General features: G+C 33.7%; 1 protein-coding gene across 2 annotated transcripts in view; it reads left to right on the forward strand.

Moving 5' to 3' along the window:
* Window positions 1–21,135, forward strand: part of MAP2K6 (mitogen-activated protein kinase kinase 6) — a 150,952-nt gene extending 129,817 nt beyond the window's left edge. The window contains exons 11-13 of one of the 2 annotated variants that reach the window (XM_074260626.1): window positions 6,088–6,133; window positions 13,394–13,510; window positions 21,033–21,135. In XM_074260626.1, the coding sequence (XP_074116727.1) occupies window positions 6,088–6,133; window positions 13,394–13,471 (124 nt within the window). In that variant the 3' untranslated portion in view covers window positions 13,472–13,510; window positions 21,033–21,135. Of the gene's footprint in view, window positions 1–6,087; window positions 6,134–13,393; window positions 15,383–21,032 lie in introns of those variants that run through there. The other variant, XM_074260625.1, reaches the window with a different exon arrangement.
* Window positions 21,136–23,322: the final 2,187 nt, after the last annotated feature.

Raw genomic sequence — 23,322 nt, forward strand, 5'->3', positions numbered from 1 at the left:
CATAACATTCATATACCATACTTTACCCAACCATTCTCCAATTGATGGGCATCCATTCATTTTCCAGTTTCTATCCACTACAAAAAGGGCTGCCACAAACATTTTGGCACAGACAGGTCCCTTTCCCTTCTTTAGTATTTCTTTGGGATATAAGCCCAGTAGTAGCACTGCTGGGTCAAAGGGTATGCACAGTTTGATAACTTTTTGGGCATAATTCCCGATTGCTCTCCAGAATGGCTGGATTCTTTCACAACTCCACCAACAATGTATCAGTGTCCCAGTTTCCCCACATCCCCTCCAACATTCATCATTATTTGTTCCTGTCATCTTAGCCAATCAGACAGGTATGTAGTGGTATCTTAGAGTTGTCTTAATTTGCATTTCTCTGATCAATAGTGATTTGGAACACTCTTTCATATGAATGGAAATAGTTTCAATTTCATCATCTGAAAATTATCTGTTCATATCCTTTGACCATTTAGGAATTGGAGAATGGCTTGATTTCTCATAAATTAGAGTCAATTCTTTGTATATTTTGGAGATGAGGCCTTTATCAGAACCTTTAACTGTAAAAATGTTTTCCCAATTTGTTACTTCCCTTCTAATCTCATTTGCATTAGTTTTATTTGTACAAAAGCCTTTTAATTTGATGTAATCAAAATTTTCTATTTTGTGATCAATAATGATCTCTAGTTCTCCTTTGGTCACAAATTCCTTCCTCCTCTACAAGTGTAAGAGGTAAACTAACCTATGTTCCTCTAATTTATTTATGATCTCATTCTTTATGCCTAAATCATGGACCCATTTTGATCTTATCTTACTATGTGGTGTTAAGTGTGGGTCTATGCCTAGTTTCTGCCATACTAATTTCCAGTTTTCCCAGCAGTTTTTGTCAAATAATGAATTCTTATCCCGAAAGTTGGGGTCTTTGGGTTTGTCAAACACTAGATTGCTATTTTTATTCACTATCTTGCCCTATGAACCTAACCTATTCCACTGATCAACTAGTCTATTTCTTAGCCAATACCAAATGATTTTGGTGACTGCTGCTTTATAATATACTTCTAGATCAGGTATAGCTAGGCCATTTTCATTTGATTTTTTTTTTCATTAATTCCCTTGAAATTCTCGATCTTTTGTTCTTCCATATGAATTTTGTTGTTATTTTTTTCTAAGTCATTAAAATAGTTTCTTGGGAGTCTGATTGTTATAGCACCAAATAAATAGATTAGTTTAGGGAGTATTGTCATCTTGATTATATTTGCTCAGCCTATCCAAGAGCACTTAATATTTTTCCAATTATTTAAATCTGACTTTATTTTTGTGGCAAGTGTTTTGTAATTTTGCTCATATAATTCCTGACTTTCCTTTGGTAGATATATTACCAAATATTTTATACTATCGACAGTTATTTTGAATGGAATTTCTTTTTGTATCTCTTGCTGTTGGATTGTGTTGGTATGCATATGCTTTCTAATAGTAAGTGAATGGTACAGAATGGAATCAATCATCTTCATCTTGATAGTCAGTGAGTAGAGACAGGGGATATTTATTTTGTTTCTGACAAATGCATGGTTACAAAGGCACAATATGTTTTTATTCTGCGGATGCACCAAATAGTCCTCTTTGGAATCAGTCAGGGTGAGTTCAAATAAGCAGAAATCCTCTGGTCAGCAAAACACCAAACTAGCAATTCTTAAGGCAGCAGGAAGCCGTTTTTTTAGTGTCAGCTACGGTCAGGAGCATGTGTTGTGGCATTTGGAAGAGGAATTAGAGCAGTTAACTAATTGCACGCTTGGAAATGGCAAGCCACTTGAAAACTCAAAAGTCTGAATCAATCCCAACAAGAAATTGATGTAGCTTTGAACTTGACAGTTGTTATTTTATATTGAATTTCAAGTGCGTCCCATTAAAGATGGAAAGTTTGCTTCTTATCCCCTTAACCTTATCATGAGTCCTCTGCTATTCTTAGTCTAGGTTTTGAAGTCTTATAAATTAAAAAAAAATGAAGGATGGACTATTTTAACATGCTAAACAATGTTAACTTGCTATATTAGTGTTTTCCATATTAGTAAGGCTATGTAACACTTACAGTAAAACTGAATTTGCTAATGAAGGGATAGGAGACAGAAAATATCCGGTTGGCCAACATCCTCTATTTCCTAAATTTTCAAGCATTCTTTTACATGACATTTCTGTTGTAGTTCATGATGGCACTTCTCATAGAATCACTTATTGGATACTTTCCACAACATATTAATTTCAAGGCCTGTTTAAATTTCATATGGGAATTTTCCCATAAACTAGCTACTCAGGAAGTAAATAGATACTTTAAAAAAAAATCCCCTCCACTGAAGGAAAATCATTAAGTTCCCCTAATAAGCCAAAAGAGAAAGTTGCTTATTTTTGTATTGTAGCTATGTAACAAAACACATGAAGTCAAATAGGACTTCTTGTTGGAAAAACACCATATTATGGCACTTTTTGAGAAGTATGGTTTGCTTGGTTTGGAGTTTTAACTTATGAACAAGTTTTTGTCACTTAAAAGAACTCAAAAGCAGTCTGATTGCATGAATTGATACTGAGTGAGGTAAGCAGAAACAAGAGAACATTGCAGGAAATTTACCATGCAGAAAAGTCAAGAATAGAAGCCTATCCTGTCTTAATTAGGAAGATTCCACACACATGGGAAAGTCTAGTAATTGACATTAGCCTGAAAGGTTTGTAAACATTTAATGTAAACATAAACCTCATAAAATTCTCAATTGAATTTTGAATGCAGCTTTCATATTTGTGATTGTACTTTTTTTCATTGACTTAGGTTCCCTCTTCCTAGCCTCTCATGTGTGAATAATATACTTAGTGATACCTAAGTTTATATAGAACATTAGTCGGCTAAGTTTAGGTTACTAAAATATTAGCTGGTTTGATCATAGGTATAACATACACAATTAGAACAGCGACTCTGAAATCAAAGTATTTTCTCTGCACCTCTTCCTCTGTATAATAGCAGGAACCTTGTTTTTGAAGGCGATATACTAATCTTGAAATGGGAATAGGGGTGGTGATTGTAATGGAGAAAGAGGAAGAGTAAAGGGAAGAGATCAAAAATGAAGAGAAAAAGAAGGAAGAGGAGAATTACTCAGACAATAATAAAACTAACTAGAAAAACTTTTGGTTGCTACATATGTGACTGTAGGCAAGATATTTCATATTTCCAAGCTTCAGTTTCTTTTGAAATATGAAGTAGAGTGGGTAGGTAGACTAAATCATTTCTAATATCTCTTCCTACTGTAGATTCAGTGATCTATGCCATCAGTTTTGGGGCCAGATTTAATCTCACAGTTTCCATTGATTATTCAGTGTTCTAATTAATTCATTTTTGAGCCTCTTAGAAGCTTTTTTTTAGGTTAAATATGTGCAATTCTTTTAAATGTATTATCATATTTGTCATGTTGTGCAAGAAAAATCAGACCATGGAGGAAAAAAAACCCAACCCTCCCCCCCAAAAAAAAAAACCCAAAAAAACATGAGAAAGAAAAAAAAAATGAAAATACTATATGCTTCAATCCACAATCAGTTTCTATAACTCTCTGGATATGAATGGAATTTTCCATCCTGAGCCCATTGAGATTGCCTTGAATCACTGCAGTGTTGAAAAGGACCAAGTCTGTCAACAGATGATCATCATATAATCTTATTGTTACTGTGTACAATGTTCTCTTGATTCTGCTTTTGTCACTCAGTTTCAGCAGACTGCTTTGAGTTCTTTTAAGTGAAGAAAACTTGTTCATAATACTTCTTCCTCCCTTTTGGTGTTACCAGGCTACTTTAGTATAGTATAGTATAGTATAGTGTAGTGTAGTGTAGTGTAGTGTAGTGTAGTGTAGTGTAGTGTAGTATAGTATAGTGTAGTGTAGTATAGTATAGTATAGTATAGTATAGTATAGTATAGTATAGTATAGTATAGTATAGTATAGTATATACTATATATGGTATAGGGGTCATATTCAGCTTTTAAATGTCTTACTTCTGTCAAAACATGTATTGAATATAATTAAAGTTCAATTACATTCTAGTTCTTCTGGCTTTAGTTAAAAAGGCTGTTTTCAATCCATACAATTATATGCTTTTGAGAGTAGGGAAAATGGAGTTACTAATGACTCCTCTGCAGATTGGATTATGTTGCTTTCTTATTTCTTTTTTTTTTCCTCATTAGAATGTGAACTCCTTGACAGATTTTTTTTTTCCCCTTTCTGTTTCCCCAGAGCATAGTTCTATGCCTAATACATAAGAGTTCCTTAATGAATGTTTCCTAACTGACTGACTTGATTGACAATATTTGTCCCTTTGAAAAATTTTGTGTTTTGTATTGTTCTATTTAAAACTAAAACCAAGTTTTGCTAAATGTATTTAGTTTAAACAACACAATTCGAGTTGGAATGGAAGTCAGAGAACTTCTAGTCTAACCCTTACATGGATAATTTTTTTTTTCTACATTATACTAAATAGGTAGTCATATGGTATTTGAATGCATCCAGTGATGGGGAACCTCTCAAGACAGCATCCAGCTTTTGGATAGTACTATTTTTTTCTAAGTGTGTCCTTATTAAGCATAAGTTTGTTTTTTCTTTTCTTTTTTTTTTTTTTCTTCCCTTCCCCTTCCCCTTCCCCTCCCTCCCTCCCTTCCTTTCTCCCTCCCTCCCTCCCTTCCTTTCTCCCTCCCTCCCTCCCTTCCTTTCTCCCTCCCTCCCTCCCTTCATTCCTTCCTCCCTCCCTCCCTTCCTTCCTTTCCTTCCTTCCTTCCTTCCTTCCTTCCTTCCTTCCTTCCTTCCTTCCTTCCTTCCTTCCTTCCTTCCTTCCTTCCTTCCTTCCTTCCTTCCTTCCTTCCTTCCTTCCTTCCTTCCTTCCTTTCTTTCTTTCTTTCTTTCTTTCTTTCTTTCTTTCTTTCTTTCTTTCTTTCTTTCTTTCTTTCTTTCTTTCTTTCTTTCTTTCTTTCTTTCTTTCTTTCTTTCTTTCTTTCTTTCTTTCTTTCTTTCTTTCTTTCAACAATGTCTACTTTTGTACCTGATTCTGTCCTATGAACAAATCTAATTTCTCTTCCATATGCTTTTTTTTTTTTCTTCTACAGGATATACATACCTAGTTCTTTTAGATGATTCTTTATGTCATGGTTTCCAGTTCCTTTACTATCCCATTCATACTTTTCTGGATATGTTCAATCTTGTCAATGTTCTTCCTAAAATATGGTACCCAGAACTGAACACAAGGCAGCAGATATGGTCTGACTAGGACAAAATATAGTAGAACAATCACTGCCCTCAATCTGAGCACTGTGGCTCAAAGTACAGTCATATCACAATATGGACTGATTGAGTTTATAGCTCTTTCCTTAATTACCCTTTTCCACTTTTTCACAGGACTCACTATTATGGATTGAGTAATAGATAGATATGATTATGCTTGTCACAACTAGTGCATTCCTATTCAAGATAATTACTTCATTATCGACTGAATATACTTTTTACCTTGGTGACTAATCTGCCTTACATAAGTTCCATTACCTTGAAAATTTTATGGGTTAAATTTGCTCCTAACTCAGATGGACTATATTAATGATATACAAAAAGGAAGCATTTCTAGGAAACCAGGAGAAAGCAGAAATAAGAATGAACAGACTAGTTTAGATAGTGATCCCAGAGTCTTAAAATTGTTCCATAGCAAATATAATCTTAAGATCTCATTGCCAAACCCTAGTTATTACAGAAAGTTGTGGGTGGTAGATTGAAAGTAGATATATTTTGAGTTATAATAACTGTACATTTGAAGGGCAAACTTTAATGTCATAGGTATGGCATCTCCAAGGAAAGTATATGTATTTTCTTTCCATGAACTCATGTCCACTGTTGATTTAAAGCTTGATTTAGAAGTGGAGTACAAGAAACAAATGAACATTGGAAACCTATGTTTTCAATACTGTTTTTCAAGTTGGTTATGTTTAGTCTTCTGCAGGTTCTGAAATCCTAGTCTAGTGAAAATGCAGATGGTTTCTTGATTTTAATGTGTTTAATTCTTCCCTTTCTTAAGCTTGAAGAAGAATTCCAAAGAACGGCCAACATATGCAGAACTTATGGTGAGTATTGTTAGTTGTATAAACATATTCAAACTAATATCTATTGAAGGTTAAATGACTTGAATATAAATTATAATCAAACAATATTACAAAAATGGTGAATTCAACAAGATATGAATGCTAGTGATTTTTTTTTTTATTTTTATGAAGAGTTCAGAAGACTGTATTTTATGTGTAGTCTGAGTATTATCTCTTGTGTAATCTTGGCAAAAATCCCTTAATTACCATTCCTGACTACTTTTATGGAAAACTAACAGGATTACATAGCATACTGTTATATTTGTAAAGTGCTTTGGGATCTCTGATATTAGATTTAAGAGGTTCTAGGGATCCCATATTACTATTACAAAAGAAATTTAAACTAAAAAAATGTTTCTTGAAAAAATAGTACAAGAAATGGGTATGGTATGGATAGATTGTTTTGGATAAACTATTAGTTTTATTAAAAGAACCTTTTTTTTTTTTGTTTAAATTTCTGAATAAGATTTATTTCTTCCTTGGTTAGGAATATAGTTCTTCTCCTAGAATACTGCTAGCCTAAAACAAATTTAGTGAAAACTCATTAGATTCCTATTCAGCGAGAACTCATGATTTACCTTTAGCACTAAGTATATAAAAAATGATTTTTTTCAGCACATTAATAGTGTAAATAAAATCTTATTGCAAATACTTAGCTTACCCAAGAAATCAGATTTTTATAGCATTTTGTAGCATTATTTTGCATTATAGCATTATATATGCATATTCATATTTTAATTATAAAGAAACAAGGACCTATCCTTTATAACATTTAGCATTAGTCGTTAGCTTTTGTTACTGTATATATTTAATGATAATAGAAATCATTTCTTTAAACCATATTCTGTATTTCAGAATGTAAACTAATTTTGGCATGATTTTCTTGGAATTTTTCCATTAGGTTTTGCTATTTAGATAGGATTAAAAAAACCTTGATATATATATATATATATATACATATATATATATATATATATATATATATATATATATACATATATATATGTATATATATATATATTTTTTTTTGCCAATATCCCAATTATTAAGAAATGAGGTTTTCCATTTTTGCTCCTTCTCCCCACATTGAAACCATTACACTAATGATATTGTTCCTGGAGTCCTTTAACCAAATGAAGAATAAGGTTACTTGATGATGGAAAAAAAAGGTGTAGTAACAACAGCTAGTTGTTACAGTGGTTAATATGCTGAGCCTGAAGTCAGGAAGACCTGAGTACAATTTTGGCCTCAAACATTTATTATTGTGTGAACTTGGGCAATTCTGTTAACCCTGTTTGCCTCAGTTTCCTTATTTGTGAGGAGATTGCAAACCACTCCAGCATCTTTGCCAAGTAAAACCCCAAATAGGGTCATGAAGAGTTGGACATAAATGAAACTACTGAATAACAAAAATCTTACAAAGAACTTTTTTTGCAATAGCCCTGAAAGGTAAATAGTGACAGTATCATCCTTATTTTACATTTGAGGGAACTGAGTCTCAAAGAGCTTAGTATGACTAAGGTTGCATAACTAGGAAGTGGGCCAACTGAATTTGAACTTAATCTCCTCATTCTAGATCCAAGAAAATGATGAGGGAGATGTTTGAGACTGGCAAGAAATCATGGAACACCTTTCAGTTTCTCTGATTTAAGCTTAAGATTTAAATTCTGGTCAAAGATCCAACTATGCTGTATCAACTAAATTGTATTCACTTCAGTTGGATGACCCCAAAAGAAAGGAAAGAAGAATTCTTGGTAGCTTTGTGACCTAAGAAGGGATAAATGGTCTTATTCTAGCCCTGAATGACCTTAGCTTTTCTCTTTAAGTTCCTTCATCATCTATTCATTTTTTCCTGGCTCTGAAGGTAGTCTGGGCCCTTGTTTCTTCAGTGTTTTAGTCTGTACAGAATTTTTGCCATCCCCGTTAATGAGGTAGCTCCCAAAGCTTCAGAACTCTGAGAGCAGTTTTACATTGGGACTGAGGGCTTGTGATATGGTCCAAGAGACAGGGTGATTCTTGAAAATTTTCATTCTGAATGTGGTCTTCTTTTCTTACTCCATTTATGAGCAATTTGATTATCTGGTTTGTGAGGCCCTGTTATTCTTTCTTTCCCACTTTAAGTATTAAACAAAAGTTTCAGTTTAACAAGTATTTAAGTGCCAAATAGGTGTGAGACTTTTACTAGGATTTAATGCTGATTAAAAATTAATTTTGACACTAGGAGTAGATCTCAAGGTGTTATTTTGGACTCTGAAATGCAATTTGAATATGATTTTGCTTTGACATTAGTTGTCAGGCAGAAAGGTCCAGTTTATTCATATGTGTCTGTGTGTATTTAAAGAGCAATTCATTTTCCTTCCAAGTGGCCTCTTATCATAAAGGTTCACTGGAGCACATTTGAGGAAAGATGTTTGGTTCCAACTTAATACCCACTGGCAGCTGTGTTCATTTCTATTAAGCTACCTTTCCAGAATATCTTAACACTGTGGTATTTTATGGCTGACATATTAATGTTGTGAGGTCTTGTGGGTTTTTTTCCTTATTCTTCTTATGGCTTTAGACTTTGCGGTACTGGAATGGACTTCTCTTTTAAGACCATAACTGCTCCCTGTTTTCCTGTGGAGTTGAGGTTTTTAATGGAAAATCTGAGTCCGAACTCCCTGTCTCTAGCATTGGGAAAACAGATGCTGAGATACTATTGTTCAAGTTAGAAGACTAGATGGGCTGAGAAGGAAGAATCTCTTTGAGATGAAATAGAGCATGAACAGAAAGCACTACTAACAGATCTGATCATCTGATGTGAGGAAAATGGGGTACTGAGTTAGCTTGTTTTTGACTTCTAAAAGACTTTACATTCTTTCCTTCTTCCCTTGGACTGAACTCAGAAATTAACAAATAGGTCATGCTTCCTATGAATCCCAAGATAAATTAGCTACCCTTTCAAATTATTACTAGTTGGTATGATTCAGTAGGATTTACCTTTAGGAGATAATGGTCAGTAGTAATGGGTATTTTGGGTATTTTGGCTAGGATAAAAAGGATACAATTGTCAATTTTAAAAAGAATACCCATTCAAATAAAACACTATTCCTTTCTACCTCTGCACTTACCACCAGAATCAAGGCTACATCAGAAAGATATGGTAGGATAGTAGACATGCCATTAATCACCAGCTCACATCATCTAGCTAGCTGTGTTACACTTTAAGGAGCAGGGAAGCCATATCAGTTATTTATGCCTCTGCCAACTGAATCCCAAAAATGGCCCCCTAAATGGAAAATTAGTTTATCTCATACAAAATAAATGGTGTTCTTGTCATATCTCACCCTTTTGCAGTAAGATCCAAAATTTTTAGATTGAGTTACCATTAAAATAGTCTTAAAAGAAGTTGGACTTCATAAACAACACAGGTAGAGCTTAATATAAATAATAAAAATGTAAAATGATACAATTTTCTAAAAAGTAAATTTCATACAATAAAGCATGTTAAATTTAGTTTAGCATAATATAAGAATAATTATTATGACCAGTAGTAATACCAGGAGTATAAGAACTTCAAGTGATTATACTTCCAACATAATCTTCAATCACCTTCCATATGTACATTAGCAAAGTATATAAAAGATTTTAAGCCTTTTACATGTTCTCTGAGTTCATATTTGGAACTTCTTTCATTGAACCACTCACTGAAAGTCTATGACCCATCAATCAAAATCTTTTTCCTGGAAACTCCAGCAAAAGGGAATGGTATTAAATTTGGGGCCCTTCAGGTGTCTTCCTTTTTCTGTCTAGGTTAAATGAAGATTCTTACTCATCTTTTCAGGGACTGAAGGTTACCACCTAATTAGCTAAAAGATCTCCTTTCTTCTAGGCAAATTCTTGCCTGCTAAGGGTATAAAAAGACAATTTCATTTCTTTTATGTCATTAAATAGTTAAATTGTTGTTCAGTATTGTCTGACTCTTTGTGATTCCATGGATCATAGCATGCAATACTGATTATGGGATTTTTTTCACAAAGGTACTAAAGTGGTTTGCTATCTACTTCTGAAGGCAAATAGAGTTTAAGTGACTTATTCAGGGTCACATAGCTAGTAAATGTCTGAGAAATGAATTCATTTCTTCCTGACTCCAAGATCCCCCTTTTACAGGCTGATTATCTGTTATCTTCTTGTCTACCCCATGTTTTGAAAAACCATACTTCAAATTCCTCAAGTAAAAGATCATATTCTGTCCACCTAATGTGCAATGGGCACAGTGCTTTCTCCTTAAGCTCCTGTTTGTATGCACAGTGCAAGTTGTTTTCTCAAACTGCATCATTATCTTAATCAGACTTCACTAGTTGATCTAACTAAGCCTTGTATAGTGGCTTCAGGAGAGACCCATAGATAAAAGATAATGACATTCAAGTGGGACACTACTCAAAAGCCAGGTTCTTATTGTACCTGAAGCAGCTAGATCATAGGAAATTTAATGTCCTAATAAGGAAAATTTTTTATCCTTTCTCTTTACTGTCCCCTGTCAGAGAATCAGCTGTAGAGATAATTCATTTTTGTGTATCCATATCTAAAGAACTCCCCATTTCATCCCCTAATCAAAACCAAAACATTAGTGCTAAGTTATAGTGGCATTTTCATAGGACAGTAGGAGTTCCTTGAAGACCTCATTAGTATCAATTCCCCATAGATTGTGTATTTTCTGCTTCATGGAGTAGAGAAACCAAATCTCTAATTCAAGTCCAAATCCTCTGAGCCAACCGAATCCTAGGAATGGCCTCTCTTCTCCATTAAAGAGAAACCAGCTCAATTCACACAAAATAAGTGGTGTGTTATAGTGATTAGTGCTGACAAGCTACCACTGGGGTGTGTGTGTGTGTGTGTGTGTGTGTGTGTGTGTGTGTTTAGCATATGATTGGCAGGGCTAGGTGTGGATGTATAGTTGTGTTATAGTACCTTAATTTAAGGTTATACCCAATGGTTTTGGTGGTGGATGGATGGAAGAAGGTAGGCTGTATAGCTGTTGGATATCTTATTACAATAAAATATCCCATATTCATGATGGTATACTTTTATATTATGGTATGTTTGTTGCATCCTTTGTACTCTAGGGCTTCCTAAATGGTGAATGAGACTTCATCTTGTTTCTAGCACTCCACTTCTCAAAGTCTTAATTCTAAACCACAAACTGGTAACTTTCAGAATGCTTTGTTGTCTCATATTCTTAGTCTATTACTAGAAGGAGAAATGGGTTCCTTCCCAATCTTTTATAGCCTCACATAGGACGAGTCATACTTTCTGTTTTGACAGTGACTGCTCATGACACTGACTTCCTTGGTTTCTCCCTCTCTTTGTAGTTCCTACAACACTTTTCTAGATTGCAAATTAAAAAAAAAAGGTAGGGAGGAAAATGCACCCAGATTTATTTTGGAAGAATGACTTTAAGGCAATTTGTTGGATTTCATGCTCAGACCTCCTGAACAAAGAGCCAGGGTGGGAGCTGGAAGATGTAGATTTGTTTCAGGAAACAACTTTCATTTGTCCCCTCATCTTAAGTACTTTGAGAAAATTTCTTAAGTGTTCAGGAAATGTGAGGAACCCTCTGCTACTTAATAATAATAAAAATGATTGTAAATAACTTGGTCAATGCAAATTGAGATATGAGCACTTTGTCTTCCCTGGGGACCAATCAGGTGGGTTAGAACCCAAGAACCAATAACTCTGCTCCTTCTCAACTTCATGGAAGAAGGGCTTCTGTTGATGATATATAGGCTCAGGCTCAGAGTCAATTGTTAACACAGACTAATGCCATTCCCCTTTGGTTTGCAGACTAACAATACTCAAAGTTATTTTGGAAGAATGACTTGAAAGCAAAGTTGTTGGGGTATCACTGGGGGAATATCTATCTTTTCTGAGTCTTTTTTTTTTTTTTTTGGATCTGATCTTTGTACTATTTCTAAAATCTTCCTTGGTCAGACTTTGGGTTCCCTACAAGGTGACTCACTTTATACTTTGCTGTCAGGTTTAAAATAAATATAATGGGGAAAAACATCCCACCAGATTACATGGAAGTTGAAAACTGAAATCTAAAAAATAAGGGAAATATGAAGTGACTCAGCTATGTAAGGAAATAAAAGGATAACATGTTTAGTTTCTTAAATTATTATTTAAAGCAATACTAGCAGACATCCAGGACAGAGAACAGTGGAGATTAAAAGTGTTTTTGCTATACCTGAAGAATAATGGATTCTGTTAAAGAATCATTTCATTTAGAATGGGATAGGAACATGTTTATTTTATACAGATTTAATACTCACACTTTGAAAGCAGTGCACTTACCAGGGATATAACTGAGGAATCAGAGAATTTTATCATTCATGTACATGAAAAAAATCTTTAATTTTTTCCCAGAACTGTTATGAAGAAGAGGAAATGTTTTTCTAAGTTCTATTCATTTGACATATGAAATGCCTGAATATTTTTTTTCTTTTCATCCTCTGACCTCTAAAGTTGTTTTAATCCCAAAGATATAGGTAATATACCTTTCTTTCTAGAAGGAACAGTTTTTCTCAGGCATGAGCATAAATAATGATTATTGATGAGATTTGATTAGTACTTTTACATTTCTATAAAGTCAAATGCTTTACCAATTCCAAGACATCTTACATTGCCTTGCTGTCATGTATTAGGGGAAGCTTTATAAATTTAATAATTTATTAAATCAGAAGCTTTATATATTTAAAAAATTTATTAAATCTTCCCTCTACCTCTTCTCTGAGGAGGTCTAAAGGGAAAGGAATGAAAAAAGGAAATATTTATTAAAGTCTTGCTACTTTATGTGCCATGCTAAGTGCTTTAGAAATATTTTCTCATTTGAGCTTCATCTGAGTTACTATGTGACCCTGAACATGTCACTTAAGCTCCGCCTACCTCAATTTCTTTATCTATTAAAGAAGGGTAATGATAGCTTACTTACTTCCAAGGAAAGTTGTGAGTAGAAAATGAAATAATATTTGTAAAATGCATTGGAAGTCTTAAAGTGCTATATAAATGCTAGGTAATATTAGTTCTAAATTATTATTACTTATGAATATATACTATATTTTGGGAACTGTTTGGTGAGGGCAGAAATCTTAAAATAGCTCTAATAGGCTCACCTAATCAGCTTCCTAAACAAATCTACATTTCTTGTTAATCTGCTATGTAAGTGGCTAATAGTGATGTTATATATTTCTGTTTTCTCCCCAGCAACATCAGTTTTTCACTCTGCATGAATCCAAAGCAACAGATGCAGCATCTTTTGTAAAACTGATTCTTGGAGACTAAAAACCATTGGACTCAATCACTTGGCCCTCCTGTGGATTGGTGGGTTTAGGGGATGGAGCTTCTTCACTAAAGCATCAATAGAAACTTGGCATTCAGATGATACTGATGCTTATTTTTTTAACCCTGCCTCTTAAAAGGTTGTTTATTTTGTTGTTGTTGTTGTTTATTTTTTTTCTCAAAGGGGTCTTGGAATCCATAGTGTATAGAATGAACTGTTTAGTCAGATGAAATATAATAAGGCTCAGACTTTACAACTTTGAACAGGTGATTAAATATTTAACGACATGTCACAAGACTCCTTAACCTTTTCAGCCTTTTCCTGTTCCTCTCCAAGGAGAATACATTTGTCTGGGTTAATAGGTGCTATGGTAGTTATGAAGTCCTATGTAGATTTATATTTTGTTCTTCCTATTGTTTTTAATATTTATGCTTGATTTGAATAGATTTTGTTTTATATGAGGGAGACCTTATGAAAGAGGAGGCTGTGATGTCAATATTCATAAGGCTTTACAAGGGAAAAAGTTAAAGAACCTTTGGGCTCTAAAAGGAACAATTTAATATACATCCTTAAGAACTTCAGTAACAACATTTTCTTTCCAAGAGCCTATTCCAACTGCTGCTGCTGCTGCTGCCATCTTCCTAAATACCTTATCCAATACTGGGTATTCATTAGCTATTCTGTGTGATGTGGTAAAGTATCCCAGTACTACTTTGTCCAGTTTTGGAAGAAGTAAAATCAATTTATTGTGGCTCAAAGTGGAGACATAGCTTGCTTCTCATGGCATTTATGACACTTTTAACTTGAGTGTGATATATATCTACCCTCCTACAGAAGGAGGGCATATGTGTATGTGTGTGTGTATGTGTGTGTGTGGGGGTATTTGTTTTTGGTAGGCAGTGAGCCTTGCCAAGTATCTTCTATTTATATTATTCTGTGGTCAGTAAGAATGATTGCTTATCAGTGTTGTCTTGGGAGCTGCAGAGGGATGTTATATATCCAACCAATCAGGGAACTGGTGCCTTCTTCTGGTTCTGTCTGTTCTGAAATGTGTAGGCCACAGATATTATTTCTTTATTATTGTGGCTAATGGAGTATTTATTATTCTTCTCAACCCCTGCTCAAATGAAGGAATCTCACCATTAATTGTTTATATTCCAAGTAGAAGGGATCTATCAGGAAAAATTTTGGGATAGGTTGCTTGAATAAGATGAGGAGAATCAGGGAGAGAAGTTAGTACTGTCATGCTGACTCCAAGTTTCTGTAGCCTGCAAACAGAATGAAGCTTCCCACTGATAATACACAGTCACTGGACACAGGAAAGTTCCATTGGAACTCTCAGGAGGGTATACTATCTAATTCTTTCCTGTGGCTGCCTCTGGATCTAAGTTCTATAATGATGGACTCTGGGTGATCATAAGACCAAGGAGTGCCAAAGGTTCCAAATAATTTTTGGATCTTCTATAACATTGGAACTCCTTTTGGTATTGGAAAGAATTCTCACCCAAAGCATCCTCCTGAAGTATGAGGACATCTGAAGTATGAAGAGGGTTGATCACAATTTCTCACAATGTGGGTCATCACCTAAACACTAGGAAGCAATGATTTGCTCTACTATACATTTGGAAATGGAAGTACAACCAAATCTTTTTTTTTTTTTTTTTTTTTTTTTTTTTGGTTTTGTTTTTATTGCCACTGTTTCTTTGGTTTCCTTCACTGTTATCTTTTAAGTGCATTAGTGCTTGATGCATGCAAGTGCCATGCTTCTTTGTGTCTACTTCTTCACGTGAAAGAGTAACTCTATTTACTACTATTCTTATTGCATCTGTACTGAAATTGTTACCAATATATTTGTCCAGCTTTGGAAAAGGAGCATTGAGCCAATGGACATATAAATGTACTTTTTTCATCTTGCTCTGTCTCCCCAAATTGAGAAGTTATTTCTGTGATACCCTGAGAAGATATAAGGAGAAAAAGCCAACATATTACAATACACTCAGATTTGCATGTTTTTATTTAGACAGAGGTCTTTTTATTCTGCTTAATTTAAAACAAAGCTATCAATCTTTATGATTTTTGAATAGCCTTAAATGGTTCTGTAAGTAGGGATAAATGTCTTCTTATAAAAGAGAAGGCTGAAGTATATGGTCAGGAAAAAAGTTGTTTATGTTTATTATAGTGTGTACTATTCCTATTTATGTGAAAATATGAACTATGTAGGGGAAAACAACAGAGGGCATGTTTGGGTTGCATCTTTGGATAAAAGTGTGAAGATTTTGTTTTTCAAAATAAACCAAAAAATCTACCCAGAGTTAACCAGAAAAGGCTTGACTCAGGCCTTTTCTCTGTAATTCTGGCTTTACATACACATATGTGTGCATGCATATGTAGGTATATGTACATGTGTGTACATATATACTTATTTGTGTGAAATATACATAGGTACGTGTAGAGTCCCATATATATATATATATGTATATATATATATATATATGTATATATATATATATGAAAGCACTTGATTTATTAATAATCCACACATACAAATGAACCAAGGAGAATCTATGAGTGGAGGCTTTGCCCTCTATGAAGCCAACCTCCTGTACACTTGGGAACGATTGACATATTAGACAACAAATATTGATTCACAGAATCCTAAAATTGGAAGGGATCTTAGAGGCCATTGAGTCTACTCCAATTCTGATTTAGAATCCTCTCTACACTGTACTTGGTAAGTGGTCATGCCATCTCTGCCTGAAGATGTCCAGTGAAAGAGAGTTAACTACCTCATGAAGCAGCCCATTCTGCTTTTGGATAGCTCTAATAGTAAGAAAGGTTTGCCTTATGCTAATCCTATTTTGCCTATTTGCAACTTCTGCTCATTGTTCCAAGGTCTTCCTTTTGGAACCAAGCAGAACAAGATTAATTACTTTTCTACATAATGACTCTTCAGATACTTAAAGATAGCTATTGTTTCTCCCTAATTTTTTTTTTCTTTCCATCTAAACATCCTCATTTACTTGGTTGATACTCATATGGCACAATCTTGAGGCTTTTCATACTCCTGATTGCCTTCTTCTATAAACTCTCTAGGTTATAAATAACCTTTCTAAAATATGGCACTCAGAACTGAATGCCATACTCTAGATGTGTTCTGATAAAGGCAGAACATGGCAGTACTATCATTTCATTTGCCCTAAACATCATGATTCTCTTAATGTGGTTTAAACTTCTATTGATTTTCTTACTATATATTATATTATTGATTCCTAATTTGAAATTATAACCAACTTAATTTCTCTCTCTTTTTCTAACTTGTGTATCTATCTCTCACCATTTTGTATTTACATGTTGATTTTTTGAACTCAAATTTGATTTCATTTTTATCAAATGGCATATTTTAAAAATTTGTCAAGATTTTAAAAAATCTTGACTCTGTCCCACAACAAATTGACTATTTTTCGTAGGTTTTATGTCATTTACAAATTTGTATGCTTTCTAGACCTTTGTCAGGTTATAGGCAAAGATGTCAAGATACCTTGGACATAATATCTATACACCTTGGAGATTTCACTTACAACTCTTTGCAAATGGAAACCAAACCATTAATGACTCAGTCTAGCTAGCTACTTAAGTGTAGAATCCATGTAACTATAGTATATTCTAGTCCTAGACTACATCATTCTATCTTTTCCTCAAGAAGAGTATGTGATACTTTGTTAAATACTTTCAATGAATCAATCAGTAAACATTTGCTAGATATCTAGTAGTGCTAGGCACAATACTAAATGCTGGGTATATAAAAAAGGATCCAAATTTAGGCCCTTCCTATAAATGAGTTTATTATCTAATGGGGGACATCTGGTTAAACCCAATCCATATTCCTGAAACTACTACTATGGTAATCTTATTAAAACAGAAAACTAGATTAATCTTTCATGACTTGTTCTTCATAAGAACATTATATCTACCTCCTTTTAAAAATTTGCATTCTTTTCTTAATACTTTCTAGCATCTTGTCAGGAATGAAAGTCTGCTAACCTGACAATGATTTGTAGATTCAATTCTCTTCTGTTTTATCAAAATTAGGACACTATATGCCTCCTTCAGATCCCTGACCTTTGAATGATCACTGCCAGTAGTTTGGCCTCTGCTAAATGAATGAATGAATGAATGAACCAAACAATAGAATCTTTTATTAAACACTTACTAAGTGCAAGATATTTTCCTATAGTAGCAGAGGTACCTATAAAAAAGTAGATACTTCCTAGGATGTATTTTATTGGACATCACCTTATTTATTTTGAATGTCACTTCCTAATATCCCTTTTGGTTGTGCCCGTTCTAGCCCCAAACTCTTTCTCTCAGGCAAAAAAACAGAAGCAAAAGAATTGAACAACTCTCATGTTCTTTCCATACTTAGTTATCATTATCTATTTTCCCTGAAAAGCTACCTAGCTCCTTTTTTATCTTCCCCTTTCCCCCAAGATAGCTACTTTAGTTTTTTTTTTTTTTTTTTCTTTTGCTAAAGCAATTGGGGTTAAATGACTTGCCTAGGATCACATAGCCAGGAAGTGTTAAGTGTCTGAGATCAGATCTGAACTCAGGTCCTCCTGAATTCAGGGCTGCTGCTCTATCCACTGTACCACCTAGCTGCCCCATACTCTATTCCTTTTTAAAATTTAAATACTCTTAGAGTTTAAAGTGCCATTTCTAATCCAGATGCATAGAATTAAGAAGTGTCTAATAATTAATAATATTTACCACATTCTTCTTCTATTATGGAAGTTTTGGATATTGCTGCCATTGAGGAGCTATGTTCCTATCATCTTAAATTAGAAAACATGAGATGTATCTTCCCTGAGAAACACTGTTATAAGCAGAAGTTAGGTGTTATTGATAAGTATGAGGCTTCTATCATATTATTGATTAAGTAGGCATTTGTAGGCTGGTTTGAAAACATAACTATCTTGTATTAAATTGTTTTCATGGGGACATGTGTTCCAAATTCCAAACAGTTAATTTATATATGAAATTTGGATCAGAAACTGCTAATAAGTTGGGGACTGCTGTATAAATAGATACATACAATTGGTGCACAAATTGTAAAATCAAAGAAACATGTGCATACAGGAAAAAAATGCTATGTTTACTCCAAGTTAATTTGTGAAGGTCCTATATGTAGGTACAGTGAGATATACTTATATTGCATTTGATTCATGATGTTATTTATTAAACTGGCTGATTTTTTTTAAATGAAGATCCCTGAACTTGATATTTAAATGACAGATTCCTTTCAAATTTTTCATTTTGGGAGATTGTATACTTGTTAAAATTATACTACTACTGTTCAAAACATTCTGGGACTTTCTTGCAGAAAAGATGTCAGAGCCACAGATTGAGAAGCAATCTAAATTGTTATTTTATAATTTATTCTTATTTTTGAATAACAATGAAATTTGATTTATCATTTACTTTATTTGTAGAACTTGCCTCTAAATGACTTTTGATTTTTGTTTTCTGAGAAGTGAACTTTATCCTAAAAAAAAGTGATTTACCACTATTGAGGTTTTTCAGAAGAATGGATTGTGGATTCTGAAAGTGATTCTCAAAGAAGAACTTAATGAATAATTTGAGCAAGGGCAATAGCAACTTTAGGCTATGGCTGATCTTCTAAGGTGACTACTTTGAAAGAGCCAATTCTTATGAAATACATACTTAATATCCAAGTGTGCTTAAAAATGATTCATAGCATCTGGGCACATGTCACTTCTACATTTTAAAATTCTACATACATTGAATGTCCATTGGATGCAAGGCATTAAACACAATGCTCCAAATTTGTGTAGTATATTGCAGGTTTCAGAGTGCTTTCACAAATATTTCATTTTGTGAATATTTCATTGTGACTTCTGGGGTAGACAAATAAATCATGCTATCTTCATTTTACAGGTGAGGATGTAAGTTGATTCAGAGTAAATGATTTGCCCAAAATTACACAAGCATTAGCTTGTGGGACCCTGGGTGCAAGCTTTATAAATGATATCTTGCAAAACAGCAACATTATGAATTAATATTTATTAGAAACAGCATAAAGTAGGTATTCAGCTAAATTTGGAGACAGAAAAGCCTAAGTTAAAGTCCAGCTTCTGACATATACTGACTATGTGACTTTGGACAAATCATTTAAATTCCTTATTCTCTTGACAATTCTTTTAGACTTTAATTTGCTGAGAAGTCACCAACTTGTCTTGATAGAGAAGTTTCTTCATCTCAGAATTCTCTGTATTAGTGGTTAGCATACTTTTGGATCTCAGGAGCTTTCTTTAAAAACATCAAGGATGCTTTTAAAAATCTTGTTTATAGGAATTATAACAATCAATAATTTTCATCATTATTATTATGAAAAGTTTTATCTTTGCTGATCCTCAGATTTTTCAGGTATCCCAGGCCATATTGGTAATTTAGACTAGTAAAATCACAACTCCAGTGTTTATCCCTATCATGAATTTATTACACATTGGTAAGTTTATATGCCTTTAGATAATTTACCAAGTCATCAGAAAATGGAAATGTGGTTGTCTTTAACTATTTGCTGATTTCACAGAAGGGATCCAAACTAAGTGATCAAGGCAGGAGAAGTTTTAATTAAAAAATTTTCCTTAATAATTAGAAATGTAAATGGTTACATAATAAACTGCTACTTTGTTCTTTTCTGATAGTTTGTGTTTGTATATAAGAGTTTCACATATGTACACACGTATAGAGACATTTTGTCAGTCTAGTCATTTACAGATAGGCTTTTGGCTGAATTTTTGTAACTTACATAGGGCTGTTCAAAAACCATTAGAGTCATCAGTTTTGATGTGAGTTAGGTAGAATAAACAGATGTCTGTCTGAGTGAATATTAATTTGATTGGCTTTTTCATTCCAAAGTGATCAAAGAAAAGTTCTTGAAACCTGCATATCTTGCATTTTAAAAGTTTTTTTTTTCTTCTTAGTTCAGGTTAGATATCTTAACATTTGCAATACTTATAGTCCTCTTTTCAAAGTAAGCTGGCTCTGCAGCTGGTTTTGTCTCCCTAATGATTCACTAAACTCTGGCCAGACTTTGTGGGGAGTTTTCAGCACACAGACAATGCTATGCATATTTAACTGCACATATATACAGATTTGAGATTGAGTTTTTCTTTCTGTTTGCTAAGAATTCAGCAGACTTTGATTCCAGGTTGGAATTATTTTTATTTTGGTATTGTCGGTCTAATTTATGAAAGTTGTTAGATGATGCCCTCTTCGTGTATATTAAAGAGTTGAGACCACTGCATAATTTTTTTGGGAAGGAAAATGTATTCCGATTTTCTTGGCCCAAATCCAAAACATCTTATATCATGTATCAACTAAATGAAACTTCCCAGAATAGATAACAGTTTTGTTGCAGAAGAAAACTCTCCTTCTTGCTTTCTTAAATATAATTTTAAACACCCTAAAGGGTCATTTTAATGCTTTCTTTCTTGCTCCTTTGTGAATATATGTTTGTGTGTTTTCTTTTTCTTTTTCTCACAGAGCCTGAACTGTTCTGATTGATTGTCTTCAGCTGCAGCTGAAGGCCAGCCAGCCAGTTTATAGACCTAGTTCCAGCATCAATTCTCGCTTTGAAAAACATGACATTTAAAACCAGCCTTTGGTTTTCCTACATATGGATCTGATGGTTTTGTTAAAGATTGTTTTTGTGTCTTTTCTTCTGGAATACATGCCTCACTTGGACACCACATCCCTTTGACCTCAGAACACCTTTATTTAGGTGCCATGGCAACTGTTGGGATAGATTTATATGATACTGTTAAGTATTCGTATAAATGGAGGGTATTAATATCATCGGCTTTATTCCAATAGAATACTAATGTTTGTGTTGTTTGCAGTTAGGAACTCTACAAACTGAATTTTTTGTGGTTTGAAACTCCATATTGCTTCACTCTTTGTTTTCTTTTCTTGATTCTTGCCGTTTATCTTTTTAATTGAGGTCGCAACCTCCTTTACTACTTGTCAATATTGTGTTACCAGATGTTGTGGTCTAGAAAATAAAGCATCCCACAGGTCACAGAATCAGAGGAAGTGGGATGCACACAATAAAGGAGATTTGGTTTCTCCAAATGCACTTGATTTAATATCACTATAGTGTAACCGCAAAGGAGGAGAGGGATTTTTTTTTTCCCATATTTTAAAACAACACTAAAAATGTGTTTTCAAGACAGAAGAAGCTAAGACAATGGACTCAGAGGATATTATCTTGGGTTTGGAAATCAATTAATTTTTGACATCTAATCAAATCTGATCTCTGAGTTAATTCTCAAAGCTTTATAAATCTTATTGGACTTTGGAAGTCATATCAGTGTATCCACAGAACTCTTCAGAACCAGAGGGATAAAGTTAATGAAATGAATGAAAATTCTATAGTACTAATTAGTTTACTTCACCTAATGCTTTGATGGTTAAATGAATCTTCCATTTTTTTTTATTGTGAGCAGATAGCAAGGTGATAGATTTAAGTCACCTTCGATTCTTCTATCTCCAAATGGAGATGTTATTTTCTATAATTCTTTTTTAATCATGCACCTTTATATATTCAAATGAAAACATGCCAGAACCAAACAGTTGAAGTGTATGTTCCAAATTGGATAGAAAAGTTTCTACCCTTGGAGCTCCAAGGCAAATCAGAGTACTATTTAACTTGCAGTATGGGATATTTTATAGAAAGTGAATCTATAAATGCAGTCTATCCTCAGGTATAAAAATGATTAAAGTAGTTTCTCATGTCACAAGATGCGGTTTTCATAATTATTTAATTCATTAGTTCTTGAGGCAGATGAATTTCATGAAATTAAAAAGAATTGAACATGACAGTGTTAGAGATTTCTCATTTCCATTTATATATATATATTTTTATTTTCTTCAGATAAATAATCAAGTTGCCAAGTAATAAATAGTCCCTAAAGGAAAAAAAAAAGTATCTCAGGTTAAGTTGCACAGGCAACTCCCTTCTCCTTTTGCTATGCAATAACTTATTTTACTTTAGAAATAATTATCTTTCTTTTTGGTCAAAAGTTCACTGCCTCTTTCATTTAGAAAAAACATATAAAAAACAACAACCAGTTTAGGAGGTAGCCAAAGCAAAGGTCATATGAAAAATTGGACAATCTACCATTTTGTTGTGTGGTTCTGATTCTGTTCCCTTGCTGTGTGAACTTGTGGGCTTTAGGGAAGTTGCCACAACCTCAAAAATGAAAAATAAATATGATGGAAACAATTTTCTGATTTCTATACCTCATCCACTTTGGGAGGTACTTAGGGAAGTACAATACAAGGCAATTTTATATAAAATTGATTTTCCTCTACTGGGCTTTGTTCTTTCACTATGGGAGAGGCTAAGTGGCATTGGAGAGCTGTCCAGGCATCCTGTTTCCCTTCCTTTGGATGGTGCCCTGATATCCTGCTCCTTTCTTTTTGATCCTTTTGTTCTGTTTTGTCTACTTAACATACATTATCCCTCCCCCCATATCTGTCTATTAGGTACATTTACTCTTGCTTATTCCCCTTTCTACCTTTCTTAGAGCAATAGAATAGGTATTTAATGATAACTGGGTTGTCTTTATTATCTTTTTATAATTGTGTCTCTGAATTTTCAAGCAAACATAAATTACATGTTTACAGATATTATTTGGCAGTTTCTTCATAGGTAAACTTTTTGCTGTATTGATTTGGAATTTACCTAAAAAGTCTAAACAAAAACAAAAGCAGTAACAACAACAAAAAAACCAACCCTTTTCTTGTCCCAAGGAAATAAATCTTGAATTCT

This window comes from Sminthopsis crassicaudata, chromosome 4 (assembly GCF_048593235.1).
Source record: "Sminthopsis crassicaudata isolate SCR6 chromosome 4, ASM4859323v1, whole genome shotgun sequence".
NCBI lineage: Eukaryota > Metazoa > Chordata > Mammalia > Dasyuromorphia > Dasyuridae > Sminthopsis > Sminthopsis crassicaudata.